The 22,103-nt window shown below is 38.8% G+C and overlaps 1 protein-coding gene and 1 long non-coding RNA gene across 2 annotated transcripts in view; one reads left to right on the forward strand and one right to left on the reverse strand.

Moving 5' to 3' along the window:
- The first annotated feature begins 369 nt into the window (after window positions 1-369).
- On the forward strand, window positions 370-21,184 carry LOC133140998 (uncharacterized). The gene is made up of 3 exons (XR_009710043.1): window positions 370-551; window positions 790-879; window positions 20,845-21,184. It is a non-coding gene; the product is annotated as an uncharacterized LOC133140998 (long non-coding RNA).
- arb2a (ARB2 cotranscriptional regulator A) overlaps window positions 17,464-22,103 on the reverse strand; it is a 166,794-nt gene continuing 162,154 nt past the window's right edge. Inside the window, exon 11 of the mRNA XM_061261336.1 lies at window positions 17,464-19,984. Within this exon, the coding sequence (XP_061117320.1) occupies window positions 19,830-19,984 (155 nt within the window). The 3' untranslated portion in view covers window positions 17,464-19,829. The remainder of the gene's footprint in view (window positions 19,985-22,103) is intronic.

A 22,103-nucleotide genomic window follows, 5' to 3' on the forward strand; every position in this document is an offset into this window, starting at 1 on the left:
ATAAATGACCATAAGATATCTAAAATATATTTACAACCAGTAAGTGTAAATGTGCCAGTATATCTTATTATATGACATGATTAAAAATCACTTGGGACCATGAATACAATACTCAACGGAAAGGTGTCGATAAACATATGTAGGCGCTCTTAACTTTGCGCCGTCGAACTTTTCCAACAATGACAGCTGTTTATCAGTTAGTAACTTCTTTCCAAGTCCCCCCTCCCTCCCCCTCCAAAGGCCCGTTCTTCGCCGCTTTGTTGTTTTAAGATATGCATGTCTCTCCGGAATGCCAGTCACGAGTCCAAACTTTGTGTCCAACCTCCCACATGAAATGATCCTTTTAAAGGGAACTCGATATGTCTCAATCTGCTTTACACTACGCTCAAAGCTTTTGGGTATATGAGACAGACCCTCAAATATATTAATTACAGCGAACTGTCTAGTTTTACGTACATAGTTGTACCAAGACGTAACATTTCAGAAGAGACCATTTGCAACGAAGTTTATCGTTTTCTCTCCAACGGCTAAAAGGAGGTCCACCGAAAAAAGTAAGACTTTTGTTTTGATTTTGTCCCCCTACCTCGCGGTAATGCGTGCGTTGGAGTGAATGGGGAAGCGACAAGAGAGAGAGGGTTACTGAGAAAGGGGAGGGAGAACTCGGAGTGAGTGAGAGGGTAGAGGATGTGCTTGTGAGCGTTTTACTCCGGCTGTCACTGACAACAAATTAATCAACACGTGGCATTTAAACTAGAGAGTGCTATTTTTTGTGTGTGTATATGTATGCAGAGCCGAAATAAATCACGTCGCCGGAAAGAGAGGACTCTGGAGATCGGAAAGCACAGTTTGCGTTGAAAGGGAGAGCGCGTGAAGCAAGAGGTAACTCAGTCAGAACTACTAGGATTGAAAGGCGAAGTTACAACTTCCGCAGTTCAATAATTGTATACATTTGGAGTTTGTATCTCGCAATGCAGTGCTGTAGGAAACGACGAGCACAACCTCTCTCTTTCGACCGCAATATAACGCCTTGAAATTTATAACAATACAGTTTGTCAGTCGCAATAAGTTTACGGGCAGTTATTGTAGCATCCCGTTGTCTGGTTAGATGAAACTCGTTCTATATTGGTACTAGCCTTTACCTGTTGCATTTTAACACAGCAAATGCCCGCCAGTCAACAATTACTGCCCCGACATAAACATAATGTGGTCCATAATGTGGATACCATATCCCACACTTATTTTTAATCCCTTTTAATGAGTAAATATGATCTGTTACGTTATCCATGCGCAGAGGGGGAAATTGACAGAAGCAAAGACAATACATATATTTCAGTGCGTCCATGTTGTTACATGGCCTTCCAGTACATGCGAAGAAAGCTTTTCTGTGCTTACATACCCGATAACCTACTGGATTTTCCGGCAATATTTACAGCTTCTCTTGTAACACACACCAGATGGTTTGCGAGCGTGCCACCACTGCTAGCGAACTCCTCAATTTTACTCGGGAGCATTTTGTTGCAATTACACTCCATGCTGAGACCAAATTTATTGGTGACCTATTTTTCATATTTCCAGCATTTTATGTTAAAAAGCCCTTTGGCCCCCCACCGTATGATGTCTCACGTCTATCCGCAAATCCCAGCGTTGGGTGTGAAGCGTACTTTCATTTTGGGAAACTATAACATTTTCCTCAAACCAATTGATTTGATAATGGATTATATAAAATACGCAGAGACGCATTTATAGTAGGAATATCTGGTAGTGAAATGATAAAAGTGCCTTAAAAATATGTGCTCTGTGCACAGGCCGCTTGCCTTACACTTGCATTTATTCCCTTGCTGTTATCTATTCATTAATTTATGTATAATAGTAACTTTGCTGAGTCTGTTAATGCGTACTTGCAGTTTTTCCAGCTTATTATTTGGGTAAATACAAGATTTGCATGGTGTGTTCTTAGAAATTTTATTTATTTATTTATTTATTTATTTATTTATTTATTTATTTATTTATTTATTTATTTATTTGTTTATTTGTTTATTTGTTTGTTTGTATTCAGCCCATGGATGCCTTGCTGCGTGTGTGGGAAGATTGTTCTGTTCATATAGCTTTTATTTCGGCAGTACTGCAGGTTTTACAGATGCCGTTTCATCAACGTAATTTATATCATGGTTGTGTGGAGATTAATATGTCTCAACTAACAGTCATTTAGCCAATAATAGAGAGGCGTTCTGGAGCGTTTCCAAGGTTACATATGTACTCCACTATAAAATGATTCGTGAAAAAAGCAACATCTGCTTTCCTGAAATTAAGAGTGCCAAGGAAATCTTTTATGAACCTGGACTGCTTAAAATCACTACAGATAAATTATGATGTAAATGCAAACACTCACACATATGCAAAAGACTAAATATGAGGATTTATGGATTTATATCTGCAGCGTTATTAATTGACAAATTTGCCATGATGAAATCGCACGCGGGGGCAGACAGGTTGTGTGCTTAGTGAATGATGCTCTGGCTAATATTGTTCTAATTTAGTTTTTATTTACCTAATTTCTCAGCATGGTGTCTGTTTCTCTTTATAATGAATGACTGAAGCGTTTTGTCGTGGGATATTTTTCATTCCTGCCTCATGGAACGAGGCCTGACAGTAGCATTATCTCTTTCTCTGGGAAAGGTTTTCGGCATCATGCTTCTCTGCCTTGTCGTCTCTCTTTGTAAGTTGTGGTAGGCTATACCTCGCGTCGGCGTCTTTGTTTTGCCAAATATATATTTTACGTGGCCTAGGCTACAGCCCCATCCATCAAAGTGCATTCTTCCACCAATACTCTGGTGATGAAAAACACACATTTGCAACAGTCGTGTGCGCTACGCTCAATCGTTGCAGAAAATGCTACACTGCTATGATCAAAACCTTACACAACAAAAATAAATTATACACGCAATTGATGTAATTATGTATTTGCTACATTTAGCCTATGTGTTCCGTCATGTTGGCGAATAGGCCTACATCGTAAGGATAATAACGTATACACATAGCAGGTTAATTTGTAGGAAATATTTAGCTTTGATGATTATAAGGGAGCCATAAAACGTTTTCCCTCAACCAAATCGCTTGGAGCGCATCACAGTGGACCTCGCTAGCTGGTTGCTAACACTTTGTGGCCTCCATGCCTTTGCTGTGGTAATGGAACTGCCTTCTCTGCTTGTTAAATAAGCCAAATCTCTAATCGTTTCTGTACGTTGCCTTAAAGCCAGCTTGCTAGTGAATTTATGTGCGTGTGTGTGTATGTGTGTGTGCGCGCTCACGTGTCCGTCTGTGCGCGCTAAAAAAGGGTGGGGGTCGGTCGGAGCGAACGGGAGATAAGACACAGGAGAGAGGGGGAGGGGGCGGTGTTGTGAGTGTAAAAAGGGAGGGGGTTAACGGAATGGCCTTTTCTTTCTGAGTGACATGACCCCTTCTCTTCAAAGGCCAAGCAGAAATAAACGCTCTTAATCTGAATGGGTGAATTTCAGTAGCTTTCAGATATTTTTTAGTCCTTTATTTTTCTTTCTGAAAGTGGATGCATTTCGTGGCGAATAGAACGCATTCTGGTTCAAACAGTTCCAAGGATATATGCGTATTCACTAATAAACTGTTTTTAAATCAGTTATTGGAGTATTTTCCTTTCTGTCCACCCCCAACCCCCCCCCCCCCCCCCCCCCTCCAACCACGTCTAAGTTCATTTGCATTTGTTGATGATATCAATAAAGAATCGCAGGCATCCTATTTAGAAAGCAGGAGAGTGGGGGAGGGACTTTTACACTGGTGGAACTGGACAGAAAGTGGACCTAGTCCAAGAGGTCAGCTGTTCTTTCATTCGAGAGTGGAGGGGGTGGCCGGATTGTGATGGTGGGGGGGGGGGGGGGGGGTACTTATTTGAAGGCGGGTGTGTTTGTAGTGAAGCAAAGGCAAAGGCCCGAAAATCTGCTCATACTTCAAATACACCTTGTCACATCTTCACTCCTCCTCTCTCCGGCGAGAGATAGTGGGCTTAGAGACGCAAACTCTCAATTACCAGGCTGCAGTGGGAAATTGTAGCCGTTTCAGGCCAAAGGAAACGGCCTGCTCATGCAGAAAGGCTGAAGCATCGTTGAAAGAAAATGGTCTAATACAACCTTATAGCCTGGCTGATTGTGATGTAGCCTGCATTCTCAAATGCAAATAATGGATTTTCTGGTGTCTCCTTGATGTAGCGATGTCTGTGTGTGTCTGTGTGTGTCTGTGTGTGTGTGTATCTGTGTGTTTGTGTGTGTATGTGTGTATGTGTGTCTGTGTGTGTGTGTGTGTGTGTGTGTGTGTGCGCACACACGCACATGCCTGTGCATCTGCGTGCAGCAGGTTTGTTGGCTTGCCTGTTAATTAGCCATCCCGCTGGCTTATGTCTAATAGTTTCTTAATCCTAAATAAATCTTTAATAAAAAAACAGTATATTCAGAGTGACGTTACTGTGACCTGTTCTCAAATCGCTCAAATGAAGTAAAGAGGCTGACCCACATCCTTACTCCTCGAAATCTCACCTGACCATACCAATAAACCTGAATTTGTGGCAAGAAGCTAATATTATGGGAAAAGGGAACATTTAAGTTTGGGGCAGTTAAGTTTGATTTAAGTAATTGTCTTTGAATCTTGACTTTCTTCGCTTCATAAATGACTTTGTTTCTTGCGCTCTCTTTCCCTTACACACACACACACACACATACAGATGGAGGGGATTGCTTTATGAAATGCAGGCCTACAAGTTGCACACAATTATTCACACATAGGGTAGCTGCATTCAGACTGCCAGAATGTCCCCTACCATGGCTGCATGTGTCTGAGCATGCATGCATGCATGTGGGTTTATATATTTATTTCATTTATTTATTGGGTTTGTTTTTCTGAAAAAAGGCAATTTTATGATTTTCAAAATGGCAGTGGCACTTTGGCCTCTGTATGCAATAAGTGCACAAAGGTATACACATAAAATGCTTGATCAACATTTGCTTTGATTGGAATATGGCATTGACATCATAGCGATCAGCTCTTTGAACAAGTAGGCTGCCATTTATCCCGAGGTTCTGGACCTGGAGCTCATTGGTTCGTTAAACCGAGTTTTGAAGAATAGACGTGTCTATGCTACTACGAATCTGTAATAGTTATGAATGGAATTTGCTTATGTGGATTTTCTTTTTGTTAAATACCTCCAGAATAACATATTTACATTTCGTTTTGCGCAATCCTTTTAATGGACTAGTAGGTTGAAATTGAAATATTTAATAGTTCTGAGTGTTATTGAAGTCTTGTGACATTTCATCAAATGGAGTTGAATTGACAACTATACAGCGAATATATTATAGGAAATACACACCTTAATATTAACATATGACGAGCATGCTAATATTGTCTGCAACATTACAGAATTTGCTGCAAATGAGTAAATATCTCATTCAATCATACATACGTATACACTCATACGTTTAAATAACTACGTTTTCTTTCTTCATATTTTTAATGTTGGTTGAATATGCACAGGCGTGCATTACACCGATGCGAGCTTCAAAGGGTTTTTGTGTTATTATTGAGTTCGAAAGTACAGAGTCTAAGTGTCTCCACGTTGAACCATCATAGTATACTATGACTGTGGACTATTTATAATCAATACGCTTAATTCTATTGGTTTGATTCAGAAAGATTCTCCAGGTTCTTCAATTCATTCTTATTGTAGGACTTATTGTTATATTACTCACAACTGGAGATGTCTGTTTTGAGCCATTTGAATCTATGATCCTTTAAGCATGACATATGTGCATCCTGTAGCCTTGGAGTTGGTAACCACTTCAACCAGTCAGTCGCATACTCCATCCGCAGACATATGAAGAAGTAGTTTCAGGTGTATACGCTATACGCTTATAATTTAATTTGTCAGTGTCACCTATCACAGTGTGTGTGTGTGTGTGTGTGTGTGTGTGTGTGTGTGTGTGTGTGAGCCATCATAAAAGCAGAAAGATATATAAAACGCATTAATTATATCTGTACAGGGTCTCATAAGTCACTTAGTTTCGGATTTTATGAATTGCTGGTGCTTTTCCTTTCTGTTTAATCAAATAGACTAGTCCCATTTATTTCCAGTGTTTAGAGTTTGTATTTATTGGGGGTTTTTTGGTGGGTGTTTTTTTCATATATAAAAACAAAACTTTGCTTGTCACTTGTTTTGTATAAATATTTCGTGTTTCATTGCTGACAGTCCTGGAATTTGGTAGAACCGTTCTCAAAGACGAGGTTTCTGAACAAGCCTTTGTTTGCGGCTGTGATGTGGAGCTTCAGTGAAGGCTCTCTCGAGCTGTTTGTTTCTACTTTTGTTTGCTAGATGGCGCTCTCAGTGCTGAGACCCTTTGACGGAAGAACAAACATTTTTCTCCTAGATTTTTCCCAAATGACACGGTCAATCACAGCTCCTTATGTTTCCTTCCGCGATTTAAACCTTTCTTTCTTTTCTTTTTTTTATCGGCCGTATTTTATGTGTGTTTGTGTGGATTCATGTTGAATGAAATTCGTAATTTCTTAAGCGTTTATATGAAAAGTAGTTAGGAATTTGCTCTGTGTTGTATTTATTAAAGCATAATGAATTATATTAAAATTGCAATACATGTTAATTACGCACGTTTAAGAATACAGATTTGAATATTGTTCTTTATAGAAGTAAAAAGTATAACCTTCAAATCGTAGCGTGTAATTACAATATATTGCTAACAGTGTCAGTGCCGAGTTTTATATATATATATATAAAACGAGGGTTTTAATTGTTAAAGTATAAACTTGGTAAACTTTAAATACGAAGTTTTCTAACAAAAATGGGTCAAAGTACAACAATTAAAACATAAGGAGATTATTATTATTATTATTATTATTATTATTATTATTATTATTATTATTATGAGACACGACCATGTCCCAAAAAATGTTTTACTATACATTTTCCTCGACTCAAAAGCATGTTTCCATTCCCTTTTAATTATTTGTCAGTTATTTTTCCATTTTAGTGTCCATTCTGCTTGTTTGCCTGCTTTGTGATTCCTGTTCCTTTGGATTCTTCTGCAAAATTTCGAAACAATTACAATGAATTCTTGAAAAACAATATAACTACATGCTATATGTAATTTACAAATAGCATATAGTTACATATCATATTAGTAGATATGTTCGAAAACACTAAATGATTCACAGAAATTATATATATATATATATATATATATATATATATATATATATATATATATATATATATATGCACATATACACTCCAAAGCAAAATTATTTCTGCATATCCTTTGACGTTGACAACAAGAACCAAAGAACCTTCAAAATGTGATTGTAGCGCTCCTAGAGAGGACAGAAAGGTAGCAGGTGATCTGGCTTCACTGCATCCACGGAGAACAAAGAATGCTTTCTTGAAGGTGCTGTCATCTGTATTAAAACAGGGCTCCCACGTACTTCACACAACCCGGAATACAAAATAAGGGAAACTTTTCTGATTTAGATTGGAATCAACTCATGTTCCTACACATGTCCAGTTGGGTTCATATACATAAATAAAAAAAAGAAAAGAAATTAGAATGGGAAATATAAAATCAGTTATTTATTTTACAAATAAATAATCTCTCTCACTCTGACATACACATGCAATGTGTGTGTCTGTGTGTGTTTGTGTGCAAAAACAGTTGCTGTTGAAGTTTTTTCAACCAGTTCATATCAACCTTTACGGATCCCACTTGAAAACACTGCAGGTGAACTAGTGAAGCTACCTGTTTCACAACTTGATTAAACTTCAGTAAACGAGATTTTGATTGTGACTACGAACAAGCTGCTATATTTTACACTTGCCTCGTTTGTATGGGTATTTAAGATTACCCAGGTTATTTATATAATTATTTAATATATTTGTATATTTATTTCACATTTGTTTGCCACAAAGAGCCTATATCAACCACGGATCAAATAATGAATATGCGTCCGTTTAAGATGTGATTTGCAGAGAGAAACTAACCCTTTCTGAAATGTGTCTGTGTAGTATATATTTGTTATCATCAGGCATACGAAGAATGCATGACACGTCATAACTTTATTTATTATTGATATTGTTTTCATTATTTTTTAGGATATGTGTTTTATGTAATAATATTACAAAATAAGGTATTTGCAATGCATTTACTCAGAAGGTATTCTGTGTGTTTGCTTCTTGAGTTCTTCAATTTCATTTCAACGGCTATTTGGCGTTATGTGTATGGTTGCAAGCACACAGAAAGCCTATGTCACGGAAAGCTAAACATCCTTTAAATTATATCTCATGACATTTAATCTAACAGGTTGGGAATAGTGCTTTTAAACATGTGTTCGCACTAACCCGCCAGCTTTGTCACTAGCACTGTGTAATTGAATTATGGCATTCTTCTTTTTTAAATTCATACCACAGGACGTGAAATTGCCTAAGATATTTGTATAATTTTCACCAAATGAGACTGAAATTCCACAGGTTTTTAATTACGCCATATAAACGGGGAACATGGATATTTCAGCACTGTTTCGGGATTTAAGATTAATTAAATAATCACATTGCTAGCGTGTGATAAAAAAAATATTCTTGGAATTGATGAACAAGGCACAAAGCAGCCCGTGCGCCTGCTTGTTAAGAAACTCGCTGTCAGTATAGTTAGCAACGTTCTGATATGGACGGTGGCTCCAGAGGCACATCTCTCGAGGCTTTAATTAACAAGCTGTCTCAAAGCTGTAGAGCTCCATCAAACAGCTTCTCCCCAACAGCAAATCCCCCTTCTATCAGAGCGGCTCCCGTTCCTTTCCAAGTTTATCTCAAGGCACATTCTCTGACACCGAATCAACTTTGGACTTTCTTTTTTTAAGAAGTGAGAGGACGATTTAAGAGCACTTGTGTGTGCGTGTGTGGAATGGACGTTGCACATTGATCAACTAGCTAGTCACTTCTACCACACTGACACCTTAACGTATCTTCTCAGTCAGAAAGGACAAACGAATCGTAGAGTAAAACAATTACTCTTTCTCTCCCCCCCCCTCTCTCTCTCTCTTTCTCTTTCTTTCTCTCTCTCTCTCTCTCTCTCTCTCTCTCTCTCTCTCTCTCTCTCTCTCTCTCTCTCTCTCTCTCACTTAAGTCCATTTTATTACTGTTTATTACTTTTATAGAATGTATGGTGAGGCAGGTAAAACCAGAGGTCCCCAAATTGGTTAATGCAACTGCTATTTTATATAATGCAAGAGCCTGTCTTTTTATATAAGCGCTGGGAAAAAACCCAAAACACCCCAGAGGTAATGTTACACCAAGTAACTTAGTAACGTAGTGAATTTGAGTATTAAGGGAGAGATAGGAGAGGTGCAGAGAATGGTAACATATGATAGATCTGAGTGGAAAATAAAACTTTATTCTGCGCTTACAGTTTCTCACAGACGGGGGTAATTTAATAGCGAGCGAGTTCAAGGTCACGAGAGTGCGCTGTCCATGGTGCTACGCATAGATAGCTGAATACCGTCATCACATTAGACAGAGCAAGTTTCAAATCGATACAATCTTGACTTGACTCACTATAGAGTGATAGCATTTTAAAAAGCCCATTCAAGGAACCATGAGACGTGTTTTTCGGTGGGGTTAGATATGAAACAATGTTTGATAACTAGAAGTGTCATATTTGAATGTCAATTCAAAATGTTTACGTTTTCAACTAATTTCACTGTTTGTTTTAAGAACAGGAACGTTATTTTATGTTATCTGGAGTACTCTTGTTTAGTTAGCAAAGTTTTACCGAATCTCTCTAGGAAGTAGAAGAAATAAAAAGATTGGCGAAATAAGTTGGGAACATGTGTTGCATTGATAACACGAACAGTCTTCTTGCCGGCTACATAACCGTACAATACATTTCTATATAGAACCGTAAAATAGTTAGTCTAGGTTAACCTGGCTCACTGTTTCTAATTCTTATATCTTTAAAATTAATTTTTACACGTGTATGTGCATTTGATATTTATTTTTATATTTATTTGTTTTACATATTCCCAACGACCTGCAATCCTAGAATACATCTGGATAGGCTATGTCATTCATTTATTGTAAACACCCGTATAAAATCTTAATTTAGGGTAATTCTGTTTAGCGCAATTATTATGATATGGGAAATATGGACAGTAATAATTTGTTATTATTACAGTTAAATCCAAAGTAATAACAAATGATTATCGGATCCTTTTGAAATGGTTGATCACCGGATAGTATTTTAATAGTTATAAGACTAATACACTTTACAATACACGGAAATGCCGTCCTTAAAATGAAATTAAAAATTACAATGAAAGGTGAACTTGTGTGTGGTGTGTGCGCAAATATGAAGCACAACAATATATATACACTTCTATTTGTTTTGCCCTACGACCAGAACCAGGTGCATTTTGGTTTTGCGCATTTAAAACGACCAATAATGTGACGATTTTTCGTTTTAATAGCGAATCGCTGCTCTTTTCTTGGCCACTCTTCTGTTTTGACTAAACTGTAAGTCGGTAAAACCGAGCAGACGAACTTACATGGAGTACGGAACCTACATGGAGTGGCGCGGGGAGAAACCCGCAGTGTGTCCGTAACTGCATATCAGTCAATCATAGCCATTATGAAATATTTCCTGAGGCAAATATATAAACTGTAAGATGATTTGTTTCCTAGGTTGATGGATCCACATGCTCGGCTCTACTGCTTTCTTCTGCCGCGGAGCAAGCCGCTCTGTTTCGTAACCACCTCTTTACAACTTTCAGGTGTATTCTAGTTTAGAATTCCGTCTAATCCCGACAAAGCATGTGCTGAGTCAGGTGACACGATCATCGCGGGCAGACATGCACACGAAAGGGCAGGGGGACCTGGATGAAGAGTTGACGGTTGCTGACAGTTGGGGGCAGTTAACGACAAAAACGCCCTATTTTATATGAATGGCTGCTAAAGAAATGAAATGAGAAGGAACAAAGTGAAGCCGTGAAAAGGAGAGGGAGAACGGTTTCAATGGAAAAGAGGGATGATGCGTAAAAAAGGGGGAATTAAGGGGTTAATATAATAGCTGCCGAAGAGATTAAAGCAGGACTCATTCCAACTGCGAGAAAGTAACCATCGAGCACATTTAAGGAACGACAGCTGTCAATCTTCATGGCCAATTCTCCGCTCTTTCACCCCTGCCTTTCTCCCCACCTTTCTCGCTGTCATTGCGTTTTTAACACAAACCTGTTTGACGAGAGCTTCGGCAGCCTCGCTAATTTTAGGTTCATTGGATGGCAATAACTTAATTTAGATCCTCATCTTTTGGGGCGTTCTTAATGAAGACGCGCAGTGGAGGCGATGATATCTCAGTGCTGTTATAATTTGTGGGGGGGGGGGTCTCCTCACACAGGCCAAGTGTTTTGGCCTAAAAGTAGATTGTTCAGCTCAAGAATCTCAATCGTAAGGTGTAATTTTATATTATATATTATTCTTTACACTTTTAGCGTGTCATCTCAAAATAAACGCATTTGGGTTGATGTTCTCATCTCATAATTGCAGGCCGCACTTTACGTATATATCCTAGATAGTGCGAGCTACACATTCAATCAACAGTGTTGTGAGGGTTTAAGACCTGCTCTTAGATTTAATTCAGTATAAAGCACTCTTGCAGCCACTTACCGCCTCACCAGGTGTAGACGTTATCACACATGTTCAAGTTCTTTTGCCTAGTGTCCTAGAATGACCAACAAGCGGAGTTCTCACTGCGTTAAGTACCGGTGTGCTATATCGTCCAAGGTATGGTATTTTGGAATTAATTCTCCAGTTTTAAAATGCTGATCCTATAGTGCGTAAACATGTGAATATCGGCCCATTGTTTCTTTCTGTAACTTCTATTTATATAAAAAAATAATAGCTACGTCCATCTTTTCTTACGTCACCATTGCAATTAATGAGTGTGCGAGTTTGATAGTTCAGTAAAGTACTCTTATTTTCATAAATATATATTTTAATATTCCTGGAAAACATTTACAAGCAGTAAGAGCTGCATTAATTGTAGGCTATTCCGAAACCTGAACGGTCTTGTGGTCGAATCGTGGGCCTGTTACATCATAACCAAGTATTCTATCCAGAGATAAACTCAAACTTGATATAAACGTTTGCGATCGGGGTCTGTAGCCTATTTTGACAAAAACGTACATCATAGAATTGTCCATGTTATGCCACAAAAAGTACTTTAACATCAAAGGAAAAATTTAAATGCATGATTGGACTAATTATTTTCATCTTAAATCCATACTACACAATGGTATTATTATTATATCCGATTAGTTTAGATTCTTTATTGTCCTTCTAGAGGAGATTTACCACAGGAAATATGAAAACTGAGCAAATGCCTCAATATAACAAAGCATAATAATGATTCGCACACTATTAAACGGTGTCATAAACACACATACAAAAAATAAAAAATATGAGTAAAACAAATGAATTATTATTCGTTGTTGTAATTGTTGTACTTTTGTTAATATTCTTATTATAGCCTAAAATAGCCGCAATAATTATAAGACGAAAGCATTGTTTTACACCAGCCAATTACAGAAACATATGTTGAAAACAAAAAGCTTGATACAGCAAAGTACTTGTTGCTAATTTAACTTTACCAGACTCGACTCTGTCCGTGTTCATTTAATACTGTTGGTGTATAGTCATAGTTTTTCAGTTATATCACAGTTCATCTGAGGTGAAAATCTATCTTCTCACATTGAAGCCGTGCATTCAACGTCATTTAACTCTCATAGCATTTATCTATAGATATTGTATTACAAAAAAGGCAGTCGATTCAAGCATACACGTATTTAAAAGAAATCACCAACAAGGAATCACCAGGATTTGACTCCCAGTATGGTTAAAGCTAATCCAAATACCTATTTTAAATGGTTTTATAAACCTTTTTTTTTTTCTAGTTTTAAATATTTAGATATCGATCAACCTTTAATTCCGTCTACCATTTTCAACATATACAAGTTTTATATATGTTGAATACAGTATTAGTATTTAGTTTAATCAGAGCTTATCTATGATATTCACTAGTATCAGGCAATATTATACACGAAGGTTATGGATATTTATATTTTTAAATATAATAACGTAAGAGCGTAAATATGTTAATCCTTTCCTCACTTCAGGTAACATTTTGTCCACAGGCTTAAGCGCTTTGAAGATGTGCACATTTCCCAAAATATCTAATAAACTTTTATTTTATGCTGCAAATTTCTGCCTATTCAAGCGTTGGTATGAATTTATTGTTTAGAGAACAACTTGCAAAATAGTTTTGTGAAAGAAGATAATTCAAAGACGAAACTTGAAGCCCTTGAAGTCCAAATCTTGACAAACGTAGTTAGATTCCGTCACAAATCCATGTGTCAAGAACACGATTCATTTTGTGCATAGGAATTATATTTTATTGAACATTTTAAGTATCATTTAACAATCATTGTAGACATAGGGTATGTTTAAGATAGCCCAACTGCAGAAGCACGGCGCTGTAATAGTGGGTTGGCGGTTCGCGTCCTTTATCGCGTCAGTGTTGTGAGATCATAAAAAATAAACGTTTGCGCAGTTTCACCAGTTAAAATATATATGTATACGTAATGTCAACCGCCACCGAAAAAGGAGTCAGGCGAGAAATATTAGCGAGTCTCCGGATATGGCCTCGCTTGAAATAGCCTGCATTGGAATCATATCAAGGTTTAAAGTGTTTATAATGAAATACCTTTATTAATTAGTAATTATATCTTAAATGTCCTGGTATCATGTTTTCTGTAATGTATGTCGCTCCTTACTCATAGCTATATGCATTTTGGCCCAGTCAGTGTGGTCATACATGGGCATTGGAGCTGTCAGTGACTGGAGTTTGAATGTCAAAATCACATATCGCCCACAGACACAACAGATAGTTATGTAATGTTAACAGACACTGAAGATAGAGCGACTGTCGCATCAGATAGTCAAGATGTGTGACAAGGCTGCGTTTTCGCTTCCATGTCGATCTTGCATTCATGCAAGGTGATGCAAGAGTTGAATAATATCCAGTAGAGTTTAATCCAAATTCCTAAAAATGAATTTAAAACTTCATCTGATCCCCGTTTACTTGTACTTTTTTTATTTTGATCTGTTTCAGGTTTTGTCCACCGTGCTCACATAAGGATTCCTTTCTGAAATAAAACAGCTCAAGCTAGGTTTTGAAGCAGCTGGTAGCTGGTATTTCAAACTGGTCATGGCTGGATTTTACACCAGGGTTGCCTTTAAAATGAAAATAGAAATGGAAAAAATCGTTTCCCATAAAGTTTATAACTGGAGGGTAATACCCTACCAACACAGGGGTGTGAGAACTTTAAAGAGTGTAAAGTTATGCGAACAGCAGAGATATGATATATGATGTATGACACGGTATATGATATGATACTGTTTGTGTAACCCCAAGGCTGTGTGAAATGTGTTGGATTTGGTGTTGAGTAACGTGTTAATTCTAGGCCTGTTTACCTTGCAATGCGCCTTTTTTGTTGTTTTGTTTTACCTGCACGCTACTGCCAGGTTGTGGACTGTTTTGACCTCCCACGCAGCCGTTTGTTTTCACAGCTCTGTCCCTCGCTGCGACGTGTCATAATAGATCGATCCATGGGCCGAGCAGGTTTAAACGGCTGATCGGCTACCGCCTCAAGACCTTTTGTGATATATAGCTTGTGTGTGTGTGTGTGTGTGTATATATATATATATATATATATATATATATATATATATATATATATATATATATATATATATGCCTACACTTAGCAGACAATGGTTGTAGTAAACATGCAACACACACCTATATTCCATGTCCATTGTTAGATCATTGTATCTTTTATTCGTTCTACTCACGAATATTCCACTGAACATTATACTGCGTAACCCATGTGTCCATATAGGTGTATTCATCACATAAGTTAAACTTCAGGTGAGGGAACATTCCCTGAGTAGATCATTCCCATGTTGAACTGCATTGCATTCACGGAACATGGGGGTTTTATGTATACCGGTATTCGAGCGGCTATCGCCTCCAGAATGTTTATCACCAGTTGAAAAGAACACACTTTGTTAAAGTGCCGCTCAAAGGGGGGTGGGCACAATGGCTAATGCAGATATAGACATGGGAGTTCGGTACTTTTTAAATTCATCTTTGGGGATAATGGAACTGTCGGCCCATGAATGTCTAATGAAAACGTTACATTCCTCCGCGGAGACCAGCCACTCCACTGAGTACACCCATGCTATTTGGTAGGTCGCCGTGCTCGTGGGGAGCAAAAAAAGCAAAGAGCTAGAATCTCCGAATGCTTTCATGACAACATCTCTTCAGTACTTCCAGCATGAGAGAGGGAGAGGGAGAGGGAGAGGGAGAGAGGGAGAGAGAGAGAGAGAGAGAGGGAGAGAGGGAGAGGGGGAGAGGGGGGGGGGGAGGGGGGAGAGAGAGATTCTTAAGATAGTTTCCTAAGGTTTTCTTTAGCTTATGTGATAAAACATTGATTGTTGCAGTTTGGTGACCCGTAAAATGTGGGGGTTAGTTTTCTCTTCAGACCGGAGCATATAATTATGCAAATAGAGATCTGACAGTGATCTGGTGGAGTACTCCCGAATAAAAGTAGAGAAAGAGTGACGTTTTAACTTTGCAGAGTGTTCAGCTCTTTGAAAATAGTTCATATTTAGCGCAATGGGCGAGTAAGGGAGGGCACGAGAACATGCGTGACAAAATGCTTCTCAAATAATTGAAATATCAACGGGCTAAATTATGAAGCTTTTCATTTTGGAGAGTGAGGCTTTTTAAGTCAATGATCATGTTGCAATAAATGCATTTTACGTACATGCTTCAAAATAATTATAAAAAATATCAATTTATCAAATTGAATGTTTTGGCTGACAATTGTTGATTGACGTATTTATTTAAAATACATTCATATAATGCATTTTTGGTTTTACATATCAGCATATATTCGTATTTTAACTTCAAACACTAAGATAAAACTTCATATGATGCACAAGTTTAAACTGAGTGTATGTGTGCAATAAATTCATATAAAATGTCGCCTGTATACTGGCCTACAACCACTTTAATCTGTTTGATGATGGCTATGCCTATTATACGATCTTAAAACGTTATTTTCACAATGAATAACTTTAAGCATCAAAACTATCAATAAGGAGCCATCTACTCTAGTTAATAAAAATCCTGATTTTATGGCTCTCCTTCCGAACAAGCTGTACATTTTAACGTTTAGAATGCGACTCGCAAGAGCGCGAGGACTGCGGCAGCATTACGATGATTATGGATGATTTAATACTTTTATTTATCACTGACCTGACACGGTATGAGAGATCTTTACTGGTGGTACTGCTTTCCACTTCCCGTTTCGAGGTTAATGGAAAGATTTCTAAAGATTTATTGAGGGGGCGTTTAATGACCTTATCGGTTTTCACCGCGTTAAAACAAATGATGTTGTAAACCTTAAAGAGATATGCCTCTCTTAGTAAAGATTAATCACCTTTTTCAATGTCTTAATTGATGTTTACTTTCTTCAGTCTTTTCACTTAGTCATCGATGCTTTTAACAAGCATTTCCATTTGGTTCGTGCCTTCTAAAGGAAGTTTAGTTAGGCTAACAGTTAAAAAACGTAGTAATGGTGTTTATCTTGTTTTGGCATTGTTAAAATTATAGGACCACACAAAGCGGTTCATAACAGCACGCTGACAGACAGCTTTCATAAAGAAACCCTGTCTTTCTTCAAACGACAATTAATTTAGAAAACATGATTTTAAAATTTGTGTTAGCACTGTAAAATGAACAGCCACTTGAGAGGTCCATTCTAGTACGGAATAAAGCTATTACTCGAAACACTTTTAAAACTTTTAGGCTATCTTTTACACGCCACGATTAACTCAGGACGAGCAACAGGTTCGTGTTTAATTTTGTTCCGTAACTATTTTCTCCCCTCTTCCATATTACAGCTCATAATATTCCCTGCAACTTTTCGAGCACATACCAGAGGAGTCCATTTTAATATATATGGATATTTTACTATTTTACTATTGTAAACTTAGAACTTTGTGCTAGTTCTGGTGATGCTGACATGTCGCAATATCATAGATATAGGAAATACACTTACTTTTCCAAAGGAAATGGCTTGATAGGCTTCAAAAAAAATTCTTAATATGTGCAGTATCTGAATACAGTGAATAAAAAACATTGTAGCTGAAACTTGAAAGAATAAATATTACTATTCAGGTCAACAATTTGTGAATAATACAGTTTCAGCGACACATCAATATCGCGCAACTGCATGTGGGATATACCAGCCTGAGCAAAGCAACATATTTAAACAAACAATTTTATTCAGTTACAGCAATATCAGTACATTTATGAAAATTATGACAATTGCATAACTATACTGGGGTAATTATCACGGTGGCGGGCAACAGGTAAGTAAATAAACATTAGTAATTGGAAGTGATTTTCTTTTTTTCTCGTTTTTTCTTTTTTTATGATAATATGCTCGATGACAGTTATCAAAACATAAATTTAAGTGAAACTAGTACAAAACATATTTCCTTTGCCAGTTCCATAAATGCCAACAAAGTACTTTTAATTTATTGTGACGATGAACTTCCCCATGAATAAAAATGCACTAATCGTCTGATTAAAAAACCTTTCAAGAATAATTGTTAAAATTAGGTACATTTTACATATCAAATGTGCTTAAGATTTGGTTTAAGGCTGCTCTGTTAAAAACGTTAGATTAAATCACGTATGGCTTGTTGGGCTGTCTAAAAAACAATTTACCAGTACACATTGAGGCCGATTGACTCTTGTTAACTCCTAAGGCAACAATATCAAAACACAAAGAAAATTTAACTGTGCATTCTCTCTATATCACTCTGATGCAACCCCCGTTAGAAATCATACACTAACATCGAGCAATGATAAGCAACTTTTGATATTAATCGTTCCCTAAAGCTAAAACAAATCTCAAAGCTAAACTTAATTTTAGGTCTCATGTACAGACGTCGTCTTAAAAATAGCAGAAGTAAGGTCTCAAAAAGCCTAAAAAGGTAACTTTTTTATATTTTACTTGAATTCCTATAATCTGTAGTGAGATGGTAAATGTAAAACGGAGTACGATGTCAAGAGAAATTATGATAAACTCAGCATGAACCGTAAATTCAACCACCCGTTCCACGTCTAACTTTAAATGTTGTTTGCGTTTTAAATCGTTCAGTCAGACACAATACTTTTTCAAACAAGAAGGCTTTAATAGGGAATAAAATACTCTTAATATATCAAAAAGAATAAATTAATATAATCAGAAGTCATATTTTAGGTTTGGCACGTGGGGCATTGGCATGTATTCTGGATGGATTATTTAGAGACTAAGGATTATTTCATATTTCACATCCTAGAGTGGGCTATGGAAAGGTACGGCACCCATACTTAAAAGTGAGACATGGTATATAAGGGTATATATTTTAAACGTGTTATGTTGTGAAAACATTTGAAATAATGGAATATAAAATGAAAATTTTGGGATTTTCTGACAACGCAAATGGACAAATATTGGAATGTTAGGACTGCTTGAAACGCCCGCCAAAATGAGATATTCCTAAAAAAAAAACAACAACAAGCGATTTAACACCTGGACAATGTACACCCTCTATTCCTAATCTAGGACATTGTATGGCGATATTACCGGTTGCTCCTTATCTCCAGGAATCAATTCAATAGCACATCAAAAACGGACATTGGAAATAAAGCGCCAGATGTAGATATCTCAAAAGGAAAAAAAAAAAGAATAAAAAAAACATTAATAACGTCAGAACTTGGTGGGGTCGGACATGAAATCATACCTGAAATATCTGTGCATTACAGTCCTGTTAAGAAATGTGAAAAAGCTCACTGATATAACCCCGCGGCCCGCTAACTGTTCACACGGCTCCACATCCAGCAGAACATGAATACGAACACTAACGAAGCAGTAAGCGGGAATGGGGGAATAAGTCAAAAAGTCAGTTACAGAAAAAGAAAATAAAACAAAAAACAGAGGAGAATCAAGACTAAAAAAACAGACTTCGCTCGGACTTTAAAATCAGCATTTATGTGTCATTATGTGTCGATTAAAATCTGTTCTGTGCATATTCATCATCATCATCATAATTATTATGTTATTATGTTTTCTTTCAAATACAAAAGGGAAAAGCGGCGGCTCGCGGGGCTGACAGGAGAAATGAACTTCCGGCATTAGGACCTGGGGGAGCCGGGGCAGTCGGGGTATTAGCTCAGTTCAGGGCGATGTCAGGGCAATTAGAGGTGCGCTACGGCGAGCGGCGCAGCGCCGCTGTCAGCCTTAATCTCGGCCCGGCGAGCGGCGCCAGATCCAGGCTGCAGACCGCAGGAAGCACGCCCGGTGAACCCATATTGCTTTGACAGTTTCAGTCATCCAGAAATAACGCAAAACACTATTTAGATGTGTACACCAGGACCGGGGGGGGGATCGGAGAATAAAACAATGCGTTTAAGGGGGAAAACGGGGGAAGACTGGTTCTCTTTTCCACGGGGAGAAGAAAAAAAAAAAAGGATAAAAACAGGGGAAAAGAAAATGAGAAGGGAAGGAAAAAGGATGTTGTGGTTCACCACACTCCTCCCTACTCTCTCTCTCTCGCATACATACACACACACACTCTTCTAAAACTCTTCATGTTTAATTCTGTTGGAGCTTCGCCGGGTGACTGTGGCCGCTGATCTGGAGTCAGTGTCCTGAGCCTGGAGCAGGGTGTCATCAAAGAACTTGAAGATGGAGTGGAAACTACTCCAAGAAGTCAGCTCGTGTCGCTCTGTACCTGAAAAGCAGAGAGGGGGAGGGGGTCACACTGCCGTTCATAACTCAGATATGCAATAACAGGAGCTGGGGGGGGGGTGTTGACAGGGACAAACTGTACTGGGGAAGAGAGATGTTTGGCCCTCATTTTCCTGTCTGGAGTCATAGCTGCCCCCCAGTACACACACACACACACACACACGCACACGCACTCTCACACACACGCACACAAATACACACATACACACATGCACGCACGCACGCACGCTCACACACACACACACACACACACACACACACACACACACACACACGCGCACGCACGCACGCACGCACGCACGCTCTCTCACACACACACACACACACACACACACACACACACACACACACACACACACACACACACACACACACACACACACACACACACACACACACACACACACACACACACACACACACACACACACACACACACACACACATATCCACTGCTGAGCCAAAGTGCTCTCTCCCAGACAGCAAATTAAAAACACAAAAAAAGTTTCCTGGTCTTGCAACAATACATTTGGAATAAATACAATTTCCATTTAATGTTTAAAATGCCAGCGACAGGGTTCATAAATTGGAAAAATGCTTACAAATAAAAAAACCTAAACTTGAGACTAGCATGGAATATAAATGTTGCATACAGGGTGGACATCGCTATAAATGACTGTTCAGTGCATTTCGATTTCAAAGATACATCCGATATGCTCACAAATGAATGTTTATTAAAAAAAAAAAAGAAAAAAAGAAAACAATATACTATTGTTCACTTTCGTACTGGGATTGTGAGAATATGTAAACACCGGCATGTGTTCTGTTTCTCTTCAACTTCAGGTGAGAGAGAGGTGGTGTTCTGGTGTGAGGGACCCGACCATCTGGATCCGTTTCAGATAAGTGCAGCGGGCCGCATCTGTCTCTTCAAACGCTGCCATCGCAGCGCTTCTGCGAGCGTGCTAACAGGTCGCCGCTACAGTCACCCACGGCCATTCAACACCCCGCTTTCACCAGCTAACAGCTCCTTCCCACTCGCACCACGTTCGGCTGCTTAGCAACACGCGCATGTGGCAATCCCACAGTGCCGTGCATGTGACCGCGGCCCATAATCCACTGCAACAACGGCGCAGTTGTCCCGAGGAAACAGTAGCGGACGTCAAGGCCTCGCTGCTTCGGGGGGGGGGGGGGGGGGGGGAGCTAACCTTGCGACATGCCGCAAAAATCCCGACAATTTCGCCTTGATTTACCCCTGGATAATGAACGCTCCCCATTACGGAGGTAACTCGTTCTGGCAATGCCACCTCGAAACGCGTGGATGTACAGCCCTCCAGATGCGCAGTGTGCTTCTGAAGTGTCCCTGTCCGGGGTTGTACAGAGGATTTACCCACGCCTACGTCTTTCCAGAACCTTCTTTCACCGTCGGCACTGGCATCCTCTTGCGTTTGGAGGAAAAAACAAAAAGCAAAAAAACAAAATGCACCATTCCGGCTCCGCCCGTTGTGTGCAGTCAGGTGTCTGTAGTGTTGACCCCCCCTGTTTATTAGATTGATCCCCCCAGGGCAGTTGAGAGTGCCTTTTAGGTGTAATGGCCAACAGGGTGATCCCTGCCTTGGGTCAAGTTTATCACACCTGGCAATCATAGTGTTAGCACACACCCCCCTCCCTCCACACTGAAATGGCCTATGCTGGGGTCTCAGCGGAACATGGCCCTCACCCTCATATTCATAATTCATATCCAAGTTGAACGAGGGAGGGGGGGGGGTGTTCTCTGATTCCAGCGTGTTTTTGGTCCCTGGCATGTGGGAGCGTGTGGATATGTACAATGAAAGATCAATGCGGGGCTTGATATTCCCCAGCCGCAGTGCAGGGGAGCCCCTCTGGCTGACCCCAGGTCAGTCTCACACTCGCCTGTTTATTCACAATACTGACGCAAACACGCCGCACATTTTCACCACTTTCCTGGCTTCCCCGACATCACTACTGCACATGATTAATATCCACTTTAATGTTCTGACTCCAGAGGGTCATTAGTTTTGAAAATAGCAAAAAAATATTAAGTGATAGATACAGCTATTGAGAACTAAGTGTCAATTGAGATT

The sequence above is a fragment of the Conger conger genome, chromosome 11, assembly GCF_963514075.1.
Source record: "Conger conger chromosome 11, fConCon1.1, whole genome shotgun sequence".
Lineage (NCBI taxonomy): Eukaryota > Metazoa > Chordata > Actinopteri > Anguilliformes > Congridae > Conger > Conger conger.